A 17,690-nucleotide genomic window follows, 5' to 3' on the forward strand; every position below is an offset into this window, starting at 1 on the left:
CACAAATCCACACTGTTCACCTGGACTTACCGAAGCAAGATAGTTGCCTTCCCAGGCCCTCTGGAGCCCAAGGTCTGCCCTTTGACCTTTCAACATTTCCATGGCTGCAACCTTTGCCCTGACCTGGGGAAGGTCTGAAGCAGGTATGGTCTTGATGAGTTGGGATGCTCTCCATCTACAAGCAAATAAATAAGATGTATAGGCCTTAGATACTCATTCACTCCCCCAAAGGATTTCAAGCTGGCATTAAGTAGCATGAAATAACTGTATATTATGCTAAAAAGGTAAAATGATTACAAAATGTATCCAGAAGTTGGTAAAACATAGTTTTCTATAGATGGAAAATTTGCAACAACTTTATTGTCTGTGCGCTCTGAAGTGACTAGAACTCAGTGGCTTCCGGCTTTTACAATACTTGCTGGGCACAAAGCAAACAGACATCCTAAATACCTGGAAGTCCAGACCTTCCGGTACCACTCAACCAATAAGAACTGTGTAAAACTGAATGTCTGAACAGTCTGAGATCACACTTCTGGTCCCAAGTATTTTCAATACGGGGCACTCAACCTGCATTAATTGTTAGGTCACAGAAACATGGATTCATTATTCATCCAACCGTGTCCTAGCACCATGAAAGTCCAGGTCCTGTTCTATGTAGGGGAAGCACTGCTAAAAGCAAACCAGTCCAAGAGACTTTCTTCTAGGTACCTTTAGAAGTAACAGAGAATAAAAAAAAATACACGTGGATGTGTGATGGGGAATGGATACCTGCTATGGCAGGAAACAACAAGAAGGCAGAGGGCCTTGGAAGGAAGGCACGGGTAGGGTGGTGGTCACATGGGTGTCTAGGGAGGGTCTTTTGGCAAGGATAGTGAATAAAGCTATACAGGAAGATGCCAGACATATGGACAGTTGAGCAGGAGCATACCCAGAAGGGAGCACAGTAGTGCAAGGGCTCTGAGACCGGGATTGCTCAGTGATTTATGGGGGCAACATGGGATCCTGAGAAGATGAAACAGCATGGGTAGGGAAAGGAAGAGAAAAGGTCAGAGTGAGAGCTAGGGCTAAATGAGTCCACAGAGCCACAAGGGCATCATCAGGACTCTGGCCTCTCCTCTTCATGAGATGAGACAGCCCTGTAGGGTACTGCACAGAGACTGGATGACCTGACTCATGCTTTAACAGGATCACTGTCATTGCTGTAGGCTAGAGTCAGGAAGATCTGTTAGGAGGCTGCTTTGATAAACACACACCAGAGGGATGTGACTCAGTTCAGGGAGGTGGTGATGGAGGCAAAGATAAGGATTGATCTAGATGCATTCTGGTGGAGGGCCAATGGTATTTGTGGATGGATTAGACTGCTGGGAAAGAGGAAGTTTAAGGATGACTCCAAGTGTTTTTATTTGTTTTTGGAGTCAGCATCTGTAAACATAAACCAAGAATATTCCTGGTTGAGAAGAACAACAAAAGGAATTCTATGCTCTTAGCAGCAATTTTGTCTCACATGACACGCCTGTTGTCTAAAAGCACAATGAATTGTCTTTATGTCTTGAATGAACAGTCAAGGTCAATGATTCCTAAACTATGTTCCCATGGAACACTAGAGTAAGCTTCAACTAGAATAAAAACTTTACACTGAAATAACCAACTAATGAAAGAATAAGAGAAAACCTACACAGTTAGGAGAACAGGGGATGTCGGCACACTGGCTATGAAGACTTTCTAGCAGACATGAAGCAGGTGCAGGTCAGTATGGACCACTGTGCTCAATACAGGGAGATGAACTCTCAAGGACAGGTTTTATGGTAAGACACAGAAGATCTTGAGACCTGAGTGGCAGGGCTCGGAGCAAAGGCAGGGGTGATGACTGTAGTGAGGTCATGGCTTGTGGGGTCACTCATGGTAGATTATAAAATACTAAACAAACATAAAGGCTCAGCCCTTCAGTGAGAGACTCCCCCTCCCTCCGAGCTTTTGATGGCCTACCAGTGCTCATAGGAGGCAGACTGCTCTGAGTCTTTGCCCAGAGGCTAGGAGAGTGACAGTGGTCAAAGTCAGGACAATGGTGACAGGCAGGCCCCACAGCACTCAGTGATCTGCTTAGCAACTGCCCCAGTGGGGCCCTGGAGCTCCATGACACTGCTGGTGGGAGAGACTTTAATCTGACTGCTGCTCTCGTTCCTACCAGGTGCCTGGCCACCTTGTCTGCTTTAGTTCCCACAGTGGCCCAAGATAAGGCTCACATCTGACTAGAGACCCTCAACACAGAAGCACAGTTGGGCTTCAGGCATCTGACCTGTTCAGCCATGGTGAGAGCCACGTGGCTTATTATTCTGGTCATATAAGCCATAATACATAACTGCAGGTAGGCAGCCATAAAGACCAGCTGCCTCAGTGACAGGAAAAGGACAAAACTGGACATAAAGCAGGCTTAACCACAAAAAATTACTGTGAGGAAAGGAATGATCCTAACACAATTAGAAAGAACCAGGCATGATGGCACATGCCCACAGTTCCAGTACTTAGGAGGCAGAGGCAAGAGGATCAGAAGATCAAGGTCATCCTTGGCTACATAATGGAGTTTAAGGCTAGTTCAGGTTATATGAGACCCTGTCTCAAAACAAAACAAGACAAACAAATAAAAAAGCAAAGAAAATGAAGTAACACAATGAACCCACATGGAGATTCCAGAAAGACGAAAACAAGCCCATTGGAATCCCTTAGCACACATCTCCTAGAATCCCACAGAACCAAACATTCAAGATCACGGTTCATAAACTACAGCTTGTTTCAAATATGGCTCAAGGGCTGTTTTTATACTGCATGTGAGCTAAGAGGAGTCCTTACATTTTACATGTTTAACAAAACAAAGACTATGTGAGAGACCATATGTAGCCTGCATAGCCTAAAATACTCAAGGCCCTTTACAGAAAAAGTTTGCCTGACTACATGAATACAAATGGCAAGATTCATTCAGAGGTGGGGGTGGGGAGAGGGGAAGAACAAACAGTATTTTCATGTATTCATCAACTATGACCCTTGTGAGGAGGCTGGGACTGTCGTTTCCATTCTTCCCAATTGTCACTGTATCCCTGGAAGCCTGGTTAGTGCCCGCAAAACACCAGGTGTTCGGTAAATATTTGCTGGATGAGCAAATTTAATTTTATACAAATTAATCAGTTCTAGACTTAAAATAACACCAAAATCTAAAAAGAGGCCTGCTCAGGCCAGAGTATAATATGAAATTAATCACTATCATTTGCAGTCATCACAAATATTAAACAGGGGGTATAAATTGGCGCAGCTACTATGGAAGTCAGTGTGGAAGTTTTCCAAAATAGAACTACCAGATGAACTAGCTGTATCACTCCTGGGCACACACCCAAAGGACTCCACATCTGACTACAGAGATACTTGTGTATCCATGTTCAGTGCTTACAACAGCCAGGATACGGAATCTACCTAGATGCCCAACAACTCATGGATACAGAAGATGTGGTATGTGTGTACACACGTACACACACACACACACACACACACACACACACACACACACATTCACACATACAAACTAGAATTTTATTCAACTATAACAAAAAATGAAATTTTGTAATCTGCAGGAAAATGGATGGAACTGGAAAAATATTACTCTGAGAGAACATAGACTCAGAAAGGCAAATGTCTATGTGCTTTTTCTTTTTCTTTTTCTTTTTCTTTTTCCTTTTTTTTTTGAGACAGGGCTTCTCTGTATAGCTTTGTGCCTTTCCTGGAACTCACTCGGTAGCCCAGGCTAGCCTTGAACTCACAGAGATTTAATCCCTCTGCCTCTCAATTGTTGGGATTAAAGGCGTGTGCCACCACCGCCCGGCCCATGTTCTTTTTCATATCTGGATCCTAACTTCAAATTCTTAGATTTATATATTTAACATGGCATGTCTGTAGAGGTCAGGAAGCCAGAGAAGACTATGGTGGGGGAGGCTTTAATAGGGAGGAGGATGTAGGAGAATACACGGGACATGAAAGAAGAGGGGGCATACTAGGGTGAAAGGTTTAGATGGGGGATGGGAGAGTGGGCTGACCCAAGAAAAACTAAGGATGCATAAAAAAGAGTAATGGAAATGCGCTACTTTGTAAGATAATTTAAAAAATACAACAAAAAGGAGTTTGAATGAAAGTACTCTGTAGGTATAGAAATGCTACTCACAGAGGATATGCATTAGTAAGTGAAAATTTCAGTGCCAGGTATGGGATGCCTATGACACAGGCTATGGTTGTTTCTCTAGGTTGTCCACCATAAGTAGCTGGTGACCCTACTGCTGAAGAGACTACACACACTGGTTGTAGGACACAGGGACATGAACTTGGGACTGACTGGGAAACCTCCTCCCTGATGGCTAGCTTTTATAGTGCTAGAGGGTGCTATGCAGGCCACTGGAGGAGAAAAGATATCAATGGTCTTACCCAGTGTGGGAACCTCCACACTACAATACTAACCTGCCAGGCAAGATGTGCCCACTAATCCAGAACAGCATGACTAGTATGGAGGCAACCAACCACTTTCTGATTAGATTTGAGGCACTCTCTGCAGGAGAGAATTTGATTACCACTGTAAACTTGGTCAAATGCCCGCGGCGGGGGAGGTTATAGGCCCCAGAGGGGAATCGACTATTGTTGTTTTTCTAAATGGTCTTGTTGTCAAAATGCTTGCTAAATATATGTTTATACTCATAGGTTTGTGTTGCTTTCAACTTCAGTTAGAGAAGTCTCTTTTTGCAGTGGGCAGTGGCTAGTGCAGGTATTTACAACTGGTCAAGGTATGAAAATAAGTGACATTCAATGCTCAGCCCTAAATGGGACATCTCTATTACTTCCTCCCCACAAGGCTCAGAGAACACTATGGAAGGAGTGGAAAGAACAGAAAGTAGGAGCTGAAGGATGAGGAGGAGAGTTGTGAAATGTTTTCTGGATATGACAGGGCCACTGGATTTATGAACTCAGACCTACACAGGATCAAGCCAGTCAAAATTCCATTATGGATGAGGGAGAGGCTCATGAGGTCCTATCCCTAGCCAAGGAGCTATTGGCAGTTGATGGCTGTAACACATAAATCATGATGCATACCTGTAATCCCAGCCCTTGGGAATGGGAGGAAGGAAGATCAGATGTTAAAGGTCAGCCTTGGCTATATAGCAAGTTAAAGGCTAGCCTGAGATATGTGAGGTATTGTCTCACACACACACACACACACACACACACACACACACACACACACACACACAACTAATTTTTTCAAAGTTACACAGCCAGTCCAAAGAGAGCCAAAATATGAATTGGTTCTGGGGTCTGGATTCCTTATCCCTCTATGGTGCTGCCTCTGTGTGTATGTGTGTGTGCTCACATATGTACTTGCACTCCGAACTGCATAGGCAAAAATTTAGAAGGGTATTAATATTTCTAGAGTGGTTATCTCAGAAGAAGGAAGAAAAATAGGAGTGAATAGTATGGTGGATCTCAACTTTATATATAGCATATTTCTCACTTAGAAACAATGAGTATGAATTTAAAAACAGCTTAAGTACTTTTAAAATCTGTAGAACATCCAGGCAGTAGATAGTGTTACTAAAAATTTTCTCTGCACATGAAGAAACTTGACAAGACTGAAAGTTACTACTGTCAGTGCTGTGTCTGACAACTGAGGGTTGCTTTCTCTGCTTTCCCTTAGTTTATATTTTCTGTCCCTTTTATTGCTGTCCCCTTCCCTTTGTGGCACTGGGGACTAAATTATTGACTCCAGGCCTCATGCACACAAGACAGGTATTTTACCACTTAGCTATGTCCCCAACTCTCTTTTTACCTTCCGAGGCAAGGTCTAAGTTACCCAGAAACTTGAGATCCTCCCACTCCAACCTCCTAAGCAGTTACGGCTGTGGGCCTGCACCAACAGGTCTACATCGTATGGCTTTTATAAAGTGCAAATGAGATACATATTCATGAGTTTCCTGTCATGTGACTGCTCTATCTTTGAGTACAGTCTATTAATAGAGAGTCAACTCTAATGAAGACTAAAGTCTGATTTAGCATACACTTAAAGGTAGTTCTTCTACATTCAGAATATCAAATAGTGCTTTTTAAAAGAAATTATATCAAATGACTACATTTGGGATCTGTTAGTTTGGTTAATGTCACCAGATGAATATAGTTAAGACAGCACTAGATGTCATTCGTACTTCATATCTATGGGCTCTGCATCCTTGGGTTCAACTGGCCTCAGATGGCTAGTATAGTTAGGTCAACAATGGTTGTAACTCTGTTGAACACATGCAGAGATTTTCTTTCTTAAACAACACAGCAATAACAAACACATACAGAACATTTATGTTGTATTATGTATTAGAAGTAATCCAAACATAGTTTAAAGGATATAGGTTCTACTAAAGTACTACAACATGGATAGGTGTGGTGGCACACACGTCTTTAATCCCAACACCTGGGAGGCAGAAGCAGGTGAATCTGTGAGTTTCAAGTCAGGCTGGTCTATAAGGGAAGTTCCAGGACAGTCAAAATTACATAATAGAAAAGCCTATCTCAAAACCAAAACAAAGAAAAAAGGGGGGGCGGCGGGGAGAAAGAAAGTACCACAGTATTCTATGTTATGAGTTTGAGAATCTAGAGCCTATGGGGGCCTGGACAATTCTCTGAAGATACTGTGGGACAACTGTCTCTGCTGCATGCATGCTGTCAACAAATAAGCTAAAAAAAATTGAGGAGGAAGGACTTCAGCAAAGATGATCTCAGATTCAGGGCAGGTCATAAAAAAAATCAGTTAGGAAGGTCCAAATTTTCCATGGGTATTTATTTTAAAAAAGCATGGCCTAAAATAGTTGTTTTGTCCCTTGGCTTCACTCTAAAGCCACAGGGACTGTTAAAGACCTAGGCCCCATGCTCAGCTCCATCAAACAGTCTCTGGTGGGCCTGGGACTCAGGAACTCCTGAGTCTAAGGCACAGTTGGACTCAGCTGCTGCTCTGATAGGATCAATGTGACTTGCTAGTCTGAAGTATGTGTGTTGATTTTAAGAAAGTTATTTATGTTTTTTGCTAATGACAGGAAGTGGGGGACGGCGTGTTGGTAGTTTATCTTAAGTGTGGCTTAGATCCAGGAGTTGTGGCATGTTGCTGTCAAGTGCTACAAAAAAATTACGTCGACAGTTCCATTACTTTGAGAGGTGAACAGTTGCCCTTTGAAAACAAAACCCAATCAAACACAAGATAGAGGGGTAAATGTCACAACAGCAAAGAGCTGAGCCAATACGATGGCCTAGGATTTGGGAGTGAGCCACTGTACAGGAATGTGGTACTTGCCAAGTTATTACCTATTAAAAATTGACTGCAGAGCCTCCTCAAAACGGCGCAGAACTTTTGGTGGGGTTGGCCACTTCACATGCTTCCCGTAGTCTTTCATGTTCTTGACACCATGGAAGCGTCTGGCTACCTCGTGGATGTACGACTTCACTTTATAGCGCCGGTAGTACCTGATTATTGTCAGAGCTGCCTTGGTCCTCTTGTACCGCATTCGGGCCAGGGTGCCACGCCACACCTTCAGGACAGAGAAAGAAAACCAAAAATGTTGCTGGCTGACTGAGTAGTAGGTGATTTTGGCATTACAGATGGTTGGTTCCTCTGCTTAACCAGCTCAGCTGGCAACCTGCTTGGTGAAATAATCAAAGTCTGTTGATTCCACTTTCTGCCAATAGATGGCGCTGGGAACCACGGTCATTCCCCCCCTACATCCCTCCCAGGACCTAGCTACTCATAATTCTACAGAGAAGTGTGTGTGGTATTTAAAGTGGCTTTAACTTTATTGTCACGAAATGAAGAAAACCAAAATGCAAGTATCTGTAGATAGATAAATATTTTAGGAAAGCTGAAGTCAAGTAAGATGAGTCAGAGCCAAATGCCATAAGCATCTACAGTGCTTTAGGAAATGGAGTTTCACACAGATCACACACGCTGGTGGTAAGTGGAATGCCACTTTGGGTTTGCAAGCGGATTTACACAAAGCCTACGCTCCCACTCTCTCTAGGCACAAGATAAAGTCCTGAGAATTTAATATATTGGGGGGGGGGATCAATATCACATGAAGGACCAAAGAGATCATCTTTGAAGTTTTCTTGTATTTCAGCAACTCAGAAATTAATCAGACAATATATAAATGCCAAATTTGCCTAAGCATTCAATCAGAGATACTTTTTTTTCAAGATCCTGTATCCATATACTCCTATTTTGTAATCTCTTGAGCAAAACTGAATTTGATGTAATCTTTGATTGAACAAGGTCCTTTCGCTATACATTCTCTCAACCACCAAATTTGCTTTCTTCCCTACTGTTTCCCTTTTCTGTTCTTTTCTGCTGTGGAGTCACTGTGACCACAGATGACTAACCATTTTTTTCTGCTAACCTCTACCCCCCCCCCCATCTCCCTTGCTTCTCTATTCACTGCTGGGCCTTAACCTCCCAGTCCTGTCCTTATTTCTCTCCTTGCCTCTGACCTGAAAGGGCCAATCGTTTCAACCCTGAAATCAAAGCCTACAGTGTGGGTTCTCCAGTCTCTCTCTCAGGTTTCCTGCAACTCCTCTTGAATCCCCACTTCTGCTCCCCAAATCCTCCTAAGACACGTCTGCACTGGCTCCTTTATTTAGTTGTTCCGAGCCTGTCTTCCGGCAGACTCTGAGTGTTCACTGTGTGCTGGTCGTGTTCTCCCTCTGCAGTCTGGGCAGTGTGTGCGCACAGATTTGTTTGCACACCACATGAGAGGAGGTTATCAAGGGAGCCTGATGGGTTAAGAAAAACGCAACATGAGGGAAACGTGGTGTGTGAGCAATGTGTGATGGGAATCTAGAGTTCACGTATCGCCAGTACTGGAAGACAATGAGGCGATGAAAACCCTCTCGTTCTCTCACGTGGCATTGGCACAGCAGCCCTTTTTAGTCTCAGCGGCTCCTTCCTGTAGCCGAATGTGCTGTACAGATGGCTGTGCTACGCCCCCACCCGAGTGCTAAAATAAAGGCCCCTTCTCTGGGATCTTGAGAAACCAAAGGAACACAATTAGAGGGTGGAAGTGTATGATTCAATTTCTTAGACAAAACACATTTTTAAAGTTTCATACTGTTTGTGGCTTTGCTTTTCAGAGGGGGGAAATTAAGATTTTTCTGGTGCCCATTCTACACACAAAGTCAATCTTTTAATTCCCAAGAAGTATTTTATAAAGCTTTTTATTAAACAGTTTTGGTTAGATTCTTTAAAAAACATTCTGGGAGTGCTTTTTAAGGACAGTCTTTAAGTTCATTTGTGTTGTTGGTTTATCTAGGGTTTGGATTGTTAAAAAAAAAAAAGTATAAAAATGCTTAGAATAAAAGACCTTTCCCTGACACCTGCCCGTACTTCTCTACCCTGCATGCTCATTCTTCACAAACTATTTCAGCTGTTTCTTCTGGGACCCGCTGTCGTATCTGCAGATAATATACACATACTGTTCTGTTCCGATAGTAAAAACTGGACATTCACCTCTCTCACCACCACTCACACTTCTGCTCTTTCCATAGCTGTCAAGTCACTTTCAGGGGTGGGTTTTTTTTTAAAGGATACACCATACACAGAATAATTCACACATACATGTATTGCATTATATTGTGTAAGACATATAAAATGAGCTTATTGGACTAGGGAGTATGGCTATTCTCCCATTACCTTGTAAATGTGCTTTTACCCAATAGTTTAGAACTATGAGTAAAATTTCTAAAATCTCTGACTTAATTTTTTAGTATACCTTGTGCTAACTTTAACCAAGTGCTATCCTAGGCCCATCAAGTGACCAGCGACACTTTTTACAGGCAGGCGCACCCCAGAGCCTTTTCCTTGGAGTGTTCCCTGTGACCTTGTGCTCCTTTGGCTGTTGCACAGCTCCTGCCCCGAGCCTTTACAGACCACTCCTCCATACTGGCTTACTGAGGCTTGAGCTTCTTTCTATCTTTCTCTGTCTTGGCTTCCTTCTCTGCAGCCATTTCCACATGGCTGGTAGGTTTCTATTCTCTTTATTATCCTTGGAAGTACAAAGCAGTTGCTTAAAATGTCTGCTTCTCGGGGTGCAGGGGCAGAGGAGCTGACAGGGCACTCTGGGCACAGACTCCCCCCCCCCCCCCCCCCCCCGTCCGAAGCCTGGTGCCCTCACAACAGCTGAGCAGACATGGGCAAGTCCTTCCACCTCTCTGTACTGTAGACTTCTTACCTGTAAGATGGGGTGGTGATGGTGTTAGCTCAGTGCTGTGAGGGTGAATAGAGACATGGAAAAAGGGAAACAGTACCTGGCCATTGTCAGAGTTTGCTAGGACGGTTTCAAAGTCTATTCCGTCACCGGCAGGCTGCAGGACTTTTTTTTTTTTCTCTAAATGCAGACATGTTTGCTTCTGTCACATGTCAATGTGACCTGAAAACTCATTAAGGAATGTAAGCCATTCATTTGTCCACATTCAGATAGTGCTCTCTTGGGTGTTACTCCATGCTTCTATCTACAAGATTCATTGAACCCATGGTTTGCCTCCTGTACCCAGTCTTCTAGCTACCCAGGAGGGACAGTCTAGGTTTTGGGTCATTGTTGGTATAGTCTTTTGTTAATTCTCAGAAATAATCACTTCACTAAGTCTGGAACTATGTGGCTTGTGGCTTGATATTCATTTTCCGTGTCTTGAGACCATTTCTTGGTTCAGGTGTAACGGTAACTGCTAACAGCGGCTTCCCCATTCCTCACCCTCTTCTGGATCGACCCGAGGCAGGGAAGACAGAAAGTCCTGCTGACTCTTCCTGCCTGGGGAAGGAGTCTTTTGGGTGGAAGAAAGGCTCTCAGCAGAGGGGTTTGTTTTAACAGTGAATGCTGACACCTTCAAAGCAGCTCTGACTTTTCAGACACCCCCCCCCCCACCGTACTTCTCCAGGCTCCCTTTTTTTCTTTGAAGAATATATTGATTTTTTTTGTACCCTTTTTCCAATTGGGTCCAATTTTTCTTTTTTTCTGGATGACACTTCTGCAAGTTTATAATATGAAGTTGTATCTATTTGGCTTCAGAGTTGAGGGCACATTCTTTAGGACTCCTTGGAGAAAGTGGCTCATGCATTTTTCTTTATAATTATAGTATGACATTTACTTTGAAAGTGTATTGTTTCTGCTTTGCAAACACAGTATCTCATTAAGAAGACTGTTCCATGAACTCTCATGTGTCTGTGTGGGGGTGTTGCTGCTGATTTTCCCTCCAAAGGTTAGCAGGATGAAAATTAAGGTGTAGGCCAGCATGGTGGTGCACGCCTTTAATACTAGCACTCAGGAGGCAGAGGTAGGCTGGTCTCTGTGAATTTGAGGCCAGCCTGGCCTACAAAGCCAGGACCAGGACAGCAGGAACTACACAGAGAAACCTTGTCCAAAAAAAAAAAAAAAAAAAAAAAAAAAAAGAGGAGAAGACGATGATAATGATGATTAAGGTAAAAAAAAGTTTTTCATTTTTCATCTCTGTTTAAAGTTGCACAAACTTTTTTTCTTAATTTTAGAAAAAAATAGATTTATTCATTTTATGTGTCAGCCTGCACTTGACCTGCAAGTATGTGTATAACATGTATGCTTGGTGCCCTTGAAAGTTAAAAGAGGGTATCAGATCCCCTGGAACCGGAGTGACAGATGGTTGTAAACCATCATGCGGATGCTGGGAATTGAACCTGGGTCCTCTACAAGAGCAAGAAGTGTTCTTTACTGCTGAGCCGCCTCTCCAGCTCTACTGTCAGTTTGTTCAAGTGTCACATGAAGCTTATATCCCTAGAGGACTTTGCTTGATGATAGACTCTAGAAAGCAGAAGATTAAATGTTATATTCCATAATCAAATGCTTATTACTTATTTGCACATGCCTGGAAGGTTCAACCAACAAAGGAACCCAAAGGAAATCTCACTGAAAGCATTTTTTGTTTGTTTATCCCTTTGATGGAGTCTCATGTAGGCAAGGCTGGTCTCAAAGCTTCTATGCAACCAAGGATGACCTTCTACCTCCCAAGTATTGGGACTACAGATATAGACTATCACGTGCCCAGTTAAAAGCATTTTAACAACCTGGTTGGGGTAGCTCAAGTCTACAAGAAGATCATGAGATCAAGGTCATTCTTGGTTACACAGTGAGTTCAATGCCAGCCTAGGTTACATAGTGAAACTTACTCTCAAAAATAAAGAAACATATTAATATTTTAAAAATGAGATCCTGTCTCAAAAATAAAATTAAAAAAAAAAACCCAAAACCAAGAAGCAGTAGGAAGTTTTAATCCCATGGAAAGAGGGTAAGACCATCATGCAAATTGGCCAAGTTTATAGCAAGCTTTAGTATATGTACATGATAAAGCTGGACAGGTTTCTTCCTAAATATGGGATTTGAGAGGTCAGCCCTGCACATAGGAAAAAATGGGGTTTTTAGAGCCCCCAAACTGCAAGACAAGAGGGCCTCCAAGGGAAATTTTGGTACATAGCAAGTTGGCAGAATGTTTTATGAGGGTAGAGGTCAGGGTATGTGTGTACAGAACATGTTAAATTCCAGAAACTGGGTCAAGGCATGGTTAAACACAAGTTTTACAGTACCCAGAAACGAACTTATTTTGAACTTGTAACAAAAATGACTACTGATTTCAAGATGGAGTCAGGCTGGCTCATCAGAAGGGAAGTGCATATAAAGATCCAAGTGGGACTAGCCAGATACTAGAGGACATGCTCTGGGTAAGCAGAAGGAAGAATATGAAGAGCAGAGACACAGGAAAGGGTCAGCAGCCTTTTAGGCCAGCAGGGAAGCAGGGGTATCCCAGAGGAGCAGGGCACCAGGGCAGTGCACGCATTATCCTACCTATTTAGGTGCCAAATTTCCACACATCAGCCAGTGAGCCTTTACAATTTGTCAGATCGCATCACATCTCTGCCTCATGATGTGCCTCTCCATGTTCCTTATGACAAAAGTCACAGTCCTCCAATGGCCTACCTGGTACTGCTCCCTGCTTGTCCCTATCTCATACTGCCCTCCTTCTCCCTGGCTTGTCCCAGGGAGACTAGTTTCCCTGCTGTACCCTGAACTAGCCAGGGACCCACACTTCAGGCCCTTCATGCTAGCTCTTCCCTGCCTGGTATGATCTCCCAGATACCACACGGGTGACACTTTTACTCTGCATATTTGCTCAGCTGTCACTATCCTGCTGCAGAGTTCAACTTGTCCCCACTCTCCTCTCCTGGTACTCTTGAGTCCCCTCTTCCCATGTTTAATTTCTTCTCTTCTCTCATCACTTACCAACACACTGGACCACTGACGTGCTGGAACACTGCTCAGGCTCCCCCCCCCCCCCCCCCCCCCCCCCCGCTAGAAGCCAGGCTCTATCAGACAAGAGATCTTTGTCTTTGTTCATGGCTGTGTCTTACCGCCATGACAATCCAAGGATGCTGCAGTCACTCAGAAAGGAGGAGCTCATCCTTGCTTGTAGAAGATTCCATTAAAGACACATTGTTCTTATTTCGCACACAGCATCCCACTTTTCTTCAGCGTGACTTTCAGTGTTATTTTTCACCATTCCTGTACGGCATCTGTTACTTATAAACCCTTTCTTTCATTTGCTTGGACTCAGTGTTTTGTACCAGAAGCATTCCTCGGGTGTTTGGGGATCTTGGCTATCTATGCTGAAGACAGTCCAATTGGAAGCTCTCTTCATGAGCTTTATGGATGGTGGACTTCCCTACAGTGGCTGGGGACTAGCCATTTGTGAGGGACTCTGGAATGTAAATATGGCAAAGCACTTTTCTCTTTGCTACTAGGTTTCCCTGAGTGAGGGAGAGACAGGGAAGGTGCGTGTCTCACTCTTCCCTGTCTGCTCTTTCATTTAATATCCTTGGATTCAGCATTGTGTCTTTTTCTTGAGTCTGGTGTCCCCAAACCCAGGACTTATCTGAGTCACCGTCTTCAGACAGTAAACTTGGTGCCATTTATGAGAATGAGACTGAGGGAGTCACCAGCTCTTTGGTGTCTGAAAGGAGCCCTGGTAGTCCTTTCTTTACTCAGCTTTTCACTAGTCTCTTTCTTCAGTAGAGAAGGCACCTGGTCCTTCCCACAGCTCTGGGAGAGGAACTGGCAGCTTTTGTTGTCTGCAGACAGGAATTTCTCCACCTTCTTGGGGCAGTGACCACATGTTCACTTCCAAAGACTGTTCCTATCGCTTGTCTGCTGTCATGTGCACTACGGCTCTGCTTGTCCTTGTGGCTTTATTTATGGGTTAGAACTACCCTGCTGTTTCGGGGCTGTGGAGAGGAGATATAAACACAATCTCTACCCTTAGTCAGGGGTTTCCCAGCAGCATCTGGATTCTGCGTTTTCCTTTGGTTCACACTTCCTCAGTAGTCAGGCATTTCAAAGCAGCATTTGGTACTTATTACAGGTCAATTGTGAACCTTTGCTTTAGTTTCAGAAGAGGCCAGCTTGCCTCATGTGTTTTGTTTTCATTTTATTCTAGCTGTCATGGGCACTAGGCCTTTCTGTCTTATGTTTAGTACAAATCACTACCTCAGACCTTTCTAGTGCTCTCTGAAGTGGGTATTCTCTTGGTTCCCACAATTAAAATTCTTCAAAATTTAGCTTCCTAGGCCATCCATATTTAGGGACAATTTTAGAGGGCCTTTCTCCATTTCTACGCTCAAATGCCCAGCTAGTTAATTTGACAGGTTACATCTGTTAAAGTAGTAGTAGTGGTTAAGAGGGTATATTTAAGCACCAGGGTGAACTTTGAGCAAACTGTAAAACACATATAATTTATCATTGATACTCACATACTCCACCCAATTTAGAATGTGATAGTTATATCCAATTTGCCCCCTTCTAAGAGCTATTTAGAAAGAATTTTTTAAAAAAAAGATTTATTTATTTACTATGTATACAGTGTTCTGCAGGCCAGAAGAAGGCACCAGATCTCATTGCAGATGGTTGGGAGCCATCAATTGATTACTGGGAATTGAACTCAGGACCTCTGGAAGAGCAGCCAGTGCTTTTAACCTCTGAGCCATCTCTCCAGCCCTAGAAAGGGTTTTTTAAAATTAATGTTTTGGTTAGCCCAGGAGGAAGTGGGTTTCACAGTGGTATTTTCAGGCCATATACATACATGTACAGAATTCTACTTTGTTCCTGTCCATCTGCCATTGCCCTCCCCTAGCTCCTCCGCAGGTTCCTTCTTCCCCTCAGGAGACCCCTTTCTACCTTCATGTCACACATATCCTATTGTTCTCCCAGGAGTTATTTTAAAGCAGGCCTCAAAGTCAGAAAAATATTCCTCTTTTCCTAAAATATCTTTGAGGAGCGAAATTAATAAAGACCCAGTGTGCTATTTTAAAACATTTTTATCAGAATGGCAAATTAGTATGTATCAAGAAGATAAAATCTAGTGGGTATATGTTTTTAGTATAATTCCTGAAACAAAGCCCCTCAGTATTATATATAAACTAATAATATTCCAAGATGACCGATGGGTGGGAAATCTAAAAAGCAATGAGCTAACTAAATATTCAGTCAGTAAACAAACGTAAAACAATTTTTAAAAAGGAGACACAGAGAAGCACATGTGAATGGCTATCGTTATAAGCCATCCTGAGGAACCAAACTATTGTCACGGGGTGGGGTGGGGTAAGATGGGGAGGTATGCCTGGTAGAACACAATTTAGAAATGATTGGGGCTGGAGAGATGGCTCAGTGGTTAAGAGCACTGGCTGTTCTTCCAGAGGACTTGGTTCAATTTCCAGCACCCACATGGCAGATCACAGCTGCCTGTAACTCCAGTTCTATGGGATCCAACACCCTCATACAGACATACATGCAGGCAAAACACTAATGCATGTGAAATAAAAAGAAGTAAATTAAAAAAAAATGATTATCCTGGGCTGGGGAGATGGCTCAGTGGGCAAAGTGCTTGACACTCAAGCATGAGGACCCAAGTTTGAATCCCCACAGTCCACATAAAGTCACATAAAGCCAGATGCAAACACATCTATAATCCCAGTGCTCCTACACAGAGATGGAAGGCAGATACAGGGGAGTCCTGGGCACCTGCAGGCCAGCTAGCCTGGCACAGAGCAGAAAAACAAAACAACAACAATAAAAAACCCCAAGAGACCTTGTTCCAAATAAGGTGAAAGGCAAATAACAGTTGAGGTTATTTCATGACTTCCACAGATGTAGTATGGTATGCGCACGTGCATGCACACACACACACACACACACACACACACACACACACACACACACACACACACTGAGATTAAGAAAAACGTCCATCCTTGAGTTGCTGTCACAGAATCTGGAACACTATCTGAGGCAGGAACCTTTGTTTTGGGCTTGCATACTTCAAGTACAGCCTCGCCCAGATCTCTCAGCTGACACGGTGTGCAGCCCACTGCTGCTCACCACGGACTCCAGCAAGGCAATGACAGGATCTGACAATCTCCTTGCAATTCTAACTTGAGGTCATACATCTCCACATTAGCCCCATCAAAACCTAAACGGCAGTTATTTTGCAGACAAAAGGAAACAAAACTGTTTCAGTTAACAGGCTTAGTAATTCTGAGGGACTGATATCAGGACTCAATCTTGTTCAAAAGGAAATATTCTGTGGAACTGTATTGAAGTGACTGCTTGCTTTTGTTTGGTTTAGTTTCTTGAAAGCAAAGGTACAAAATTGAACTTTACAATCTTCCAGGTCAAGACTACTTCTACACTGCTTTTTGGTAGAGAACTATAGTGTTTTGGTCAAGTCTTATGAGTTTGAGATGATCGAAAGTTGTGGGGTGTTTCAAATTTGTCTTCTTAAAAAAATTACCTACTACATCTTTGAGCCAGATGCTTACAAATGTTCTCAGTTTTGAATGGTTCCCTAGATACTCAAAAACCCAGAACCAGCTAAAGGTATGTCTTTCTTTTGTAGAGTCCCCATAGTGAATTCTGAAATGGGCTTTTTGCAATGTTCCTTTAAGTGGGGGTTTAATATTCTTTAAGTTTGGAAAAGCTGGACACTGAAACTCCTTTTTTTGGAAATTTACAACTCACATTAGCATAATAGATGTCCTGAGATATTCTAGATACATAAGCCTCTCATATACATTATATAACATTTATATTTTTAACACATACTTGACTATAGACATTTCTGTGTATGTAGACACCTCATTTTGAGTGTGCCTCTCTAAAACATGGTACTTTGGCACAGGGAAAGAAACCAAGAAAAGCAAATTCAGGAAGGTTCTCTGCCTTCCACCACCTGCCTGAAAGTAGGTCATACATTTTCCCAATGAGAAAGCGACTCTCCTTCCCAGGAAGATAAGAATACTCAGCTCAGCAAGGAAGTCTCTATACTCAGAAGTGTTTGCATCAGGTTTTTTCTACAAAGGACCTTATCTTCCATTCACTCCCTCCTCTGGTTCTCGCTTCCTTACTGCCTGCCCAGGTACTGGCCTATAAGCCCCAATCCCCTTTCTTTTTCTTTTTCTTTTTCTTTTCTTTTTTTTTCCCCGAGACAGGGTTTCTCTGTGTAGTTTTGGTGCCTGTCTTGGATCTCACTCTGTAGACCAGGTTGGCCTCGAACTCACAGAGATCCAC

General features: G+C 43.0%; 1 protein-coding gene across 2 annotated transcripts in view; it reads right to left on the bottom strand.

Annotated features, from left to right (window-relative positions):
- The window catches only part of Myo1d (myosin ID), a 308,709-nt gene that overhangs the window by 117,441 nt on the left and 173,578 nt on the right, over nt 1-17,690 (bottom strand). For both annotated transcript variants that reach the window (XM_028866972.2, XM_037200774.1), the window contains exons 17-18: nt 7,372-7,595; nt 31-175 (exon numbers count right to left, since the gene is read on the bottom strand). In XM_028866972.2, the coding sequence (XP_028722805.1) occupies nt 31-175; nt 7,372-7,595 (369 nt within the window). The remainder of the gene's footprint in view (nt 1-30; nt 176-7,371; nt 7,596-17,690) is intronic.

This window comes from Peromyscus leucopus, chromosome 8b, assembly GCF_004664715.2.
Source record: "Peromyscus leucopus breed LL Stock chromosome 8b, UCI_PerLeu_2.1, whole genome shotgun sequence".
Lineage (NCBI taxonomy): Eukaryota > Metazoa > Chordata > Mammalia > Rodentia > Cricetidae > Peromyscus > Peromyscus leucopus.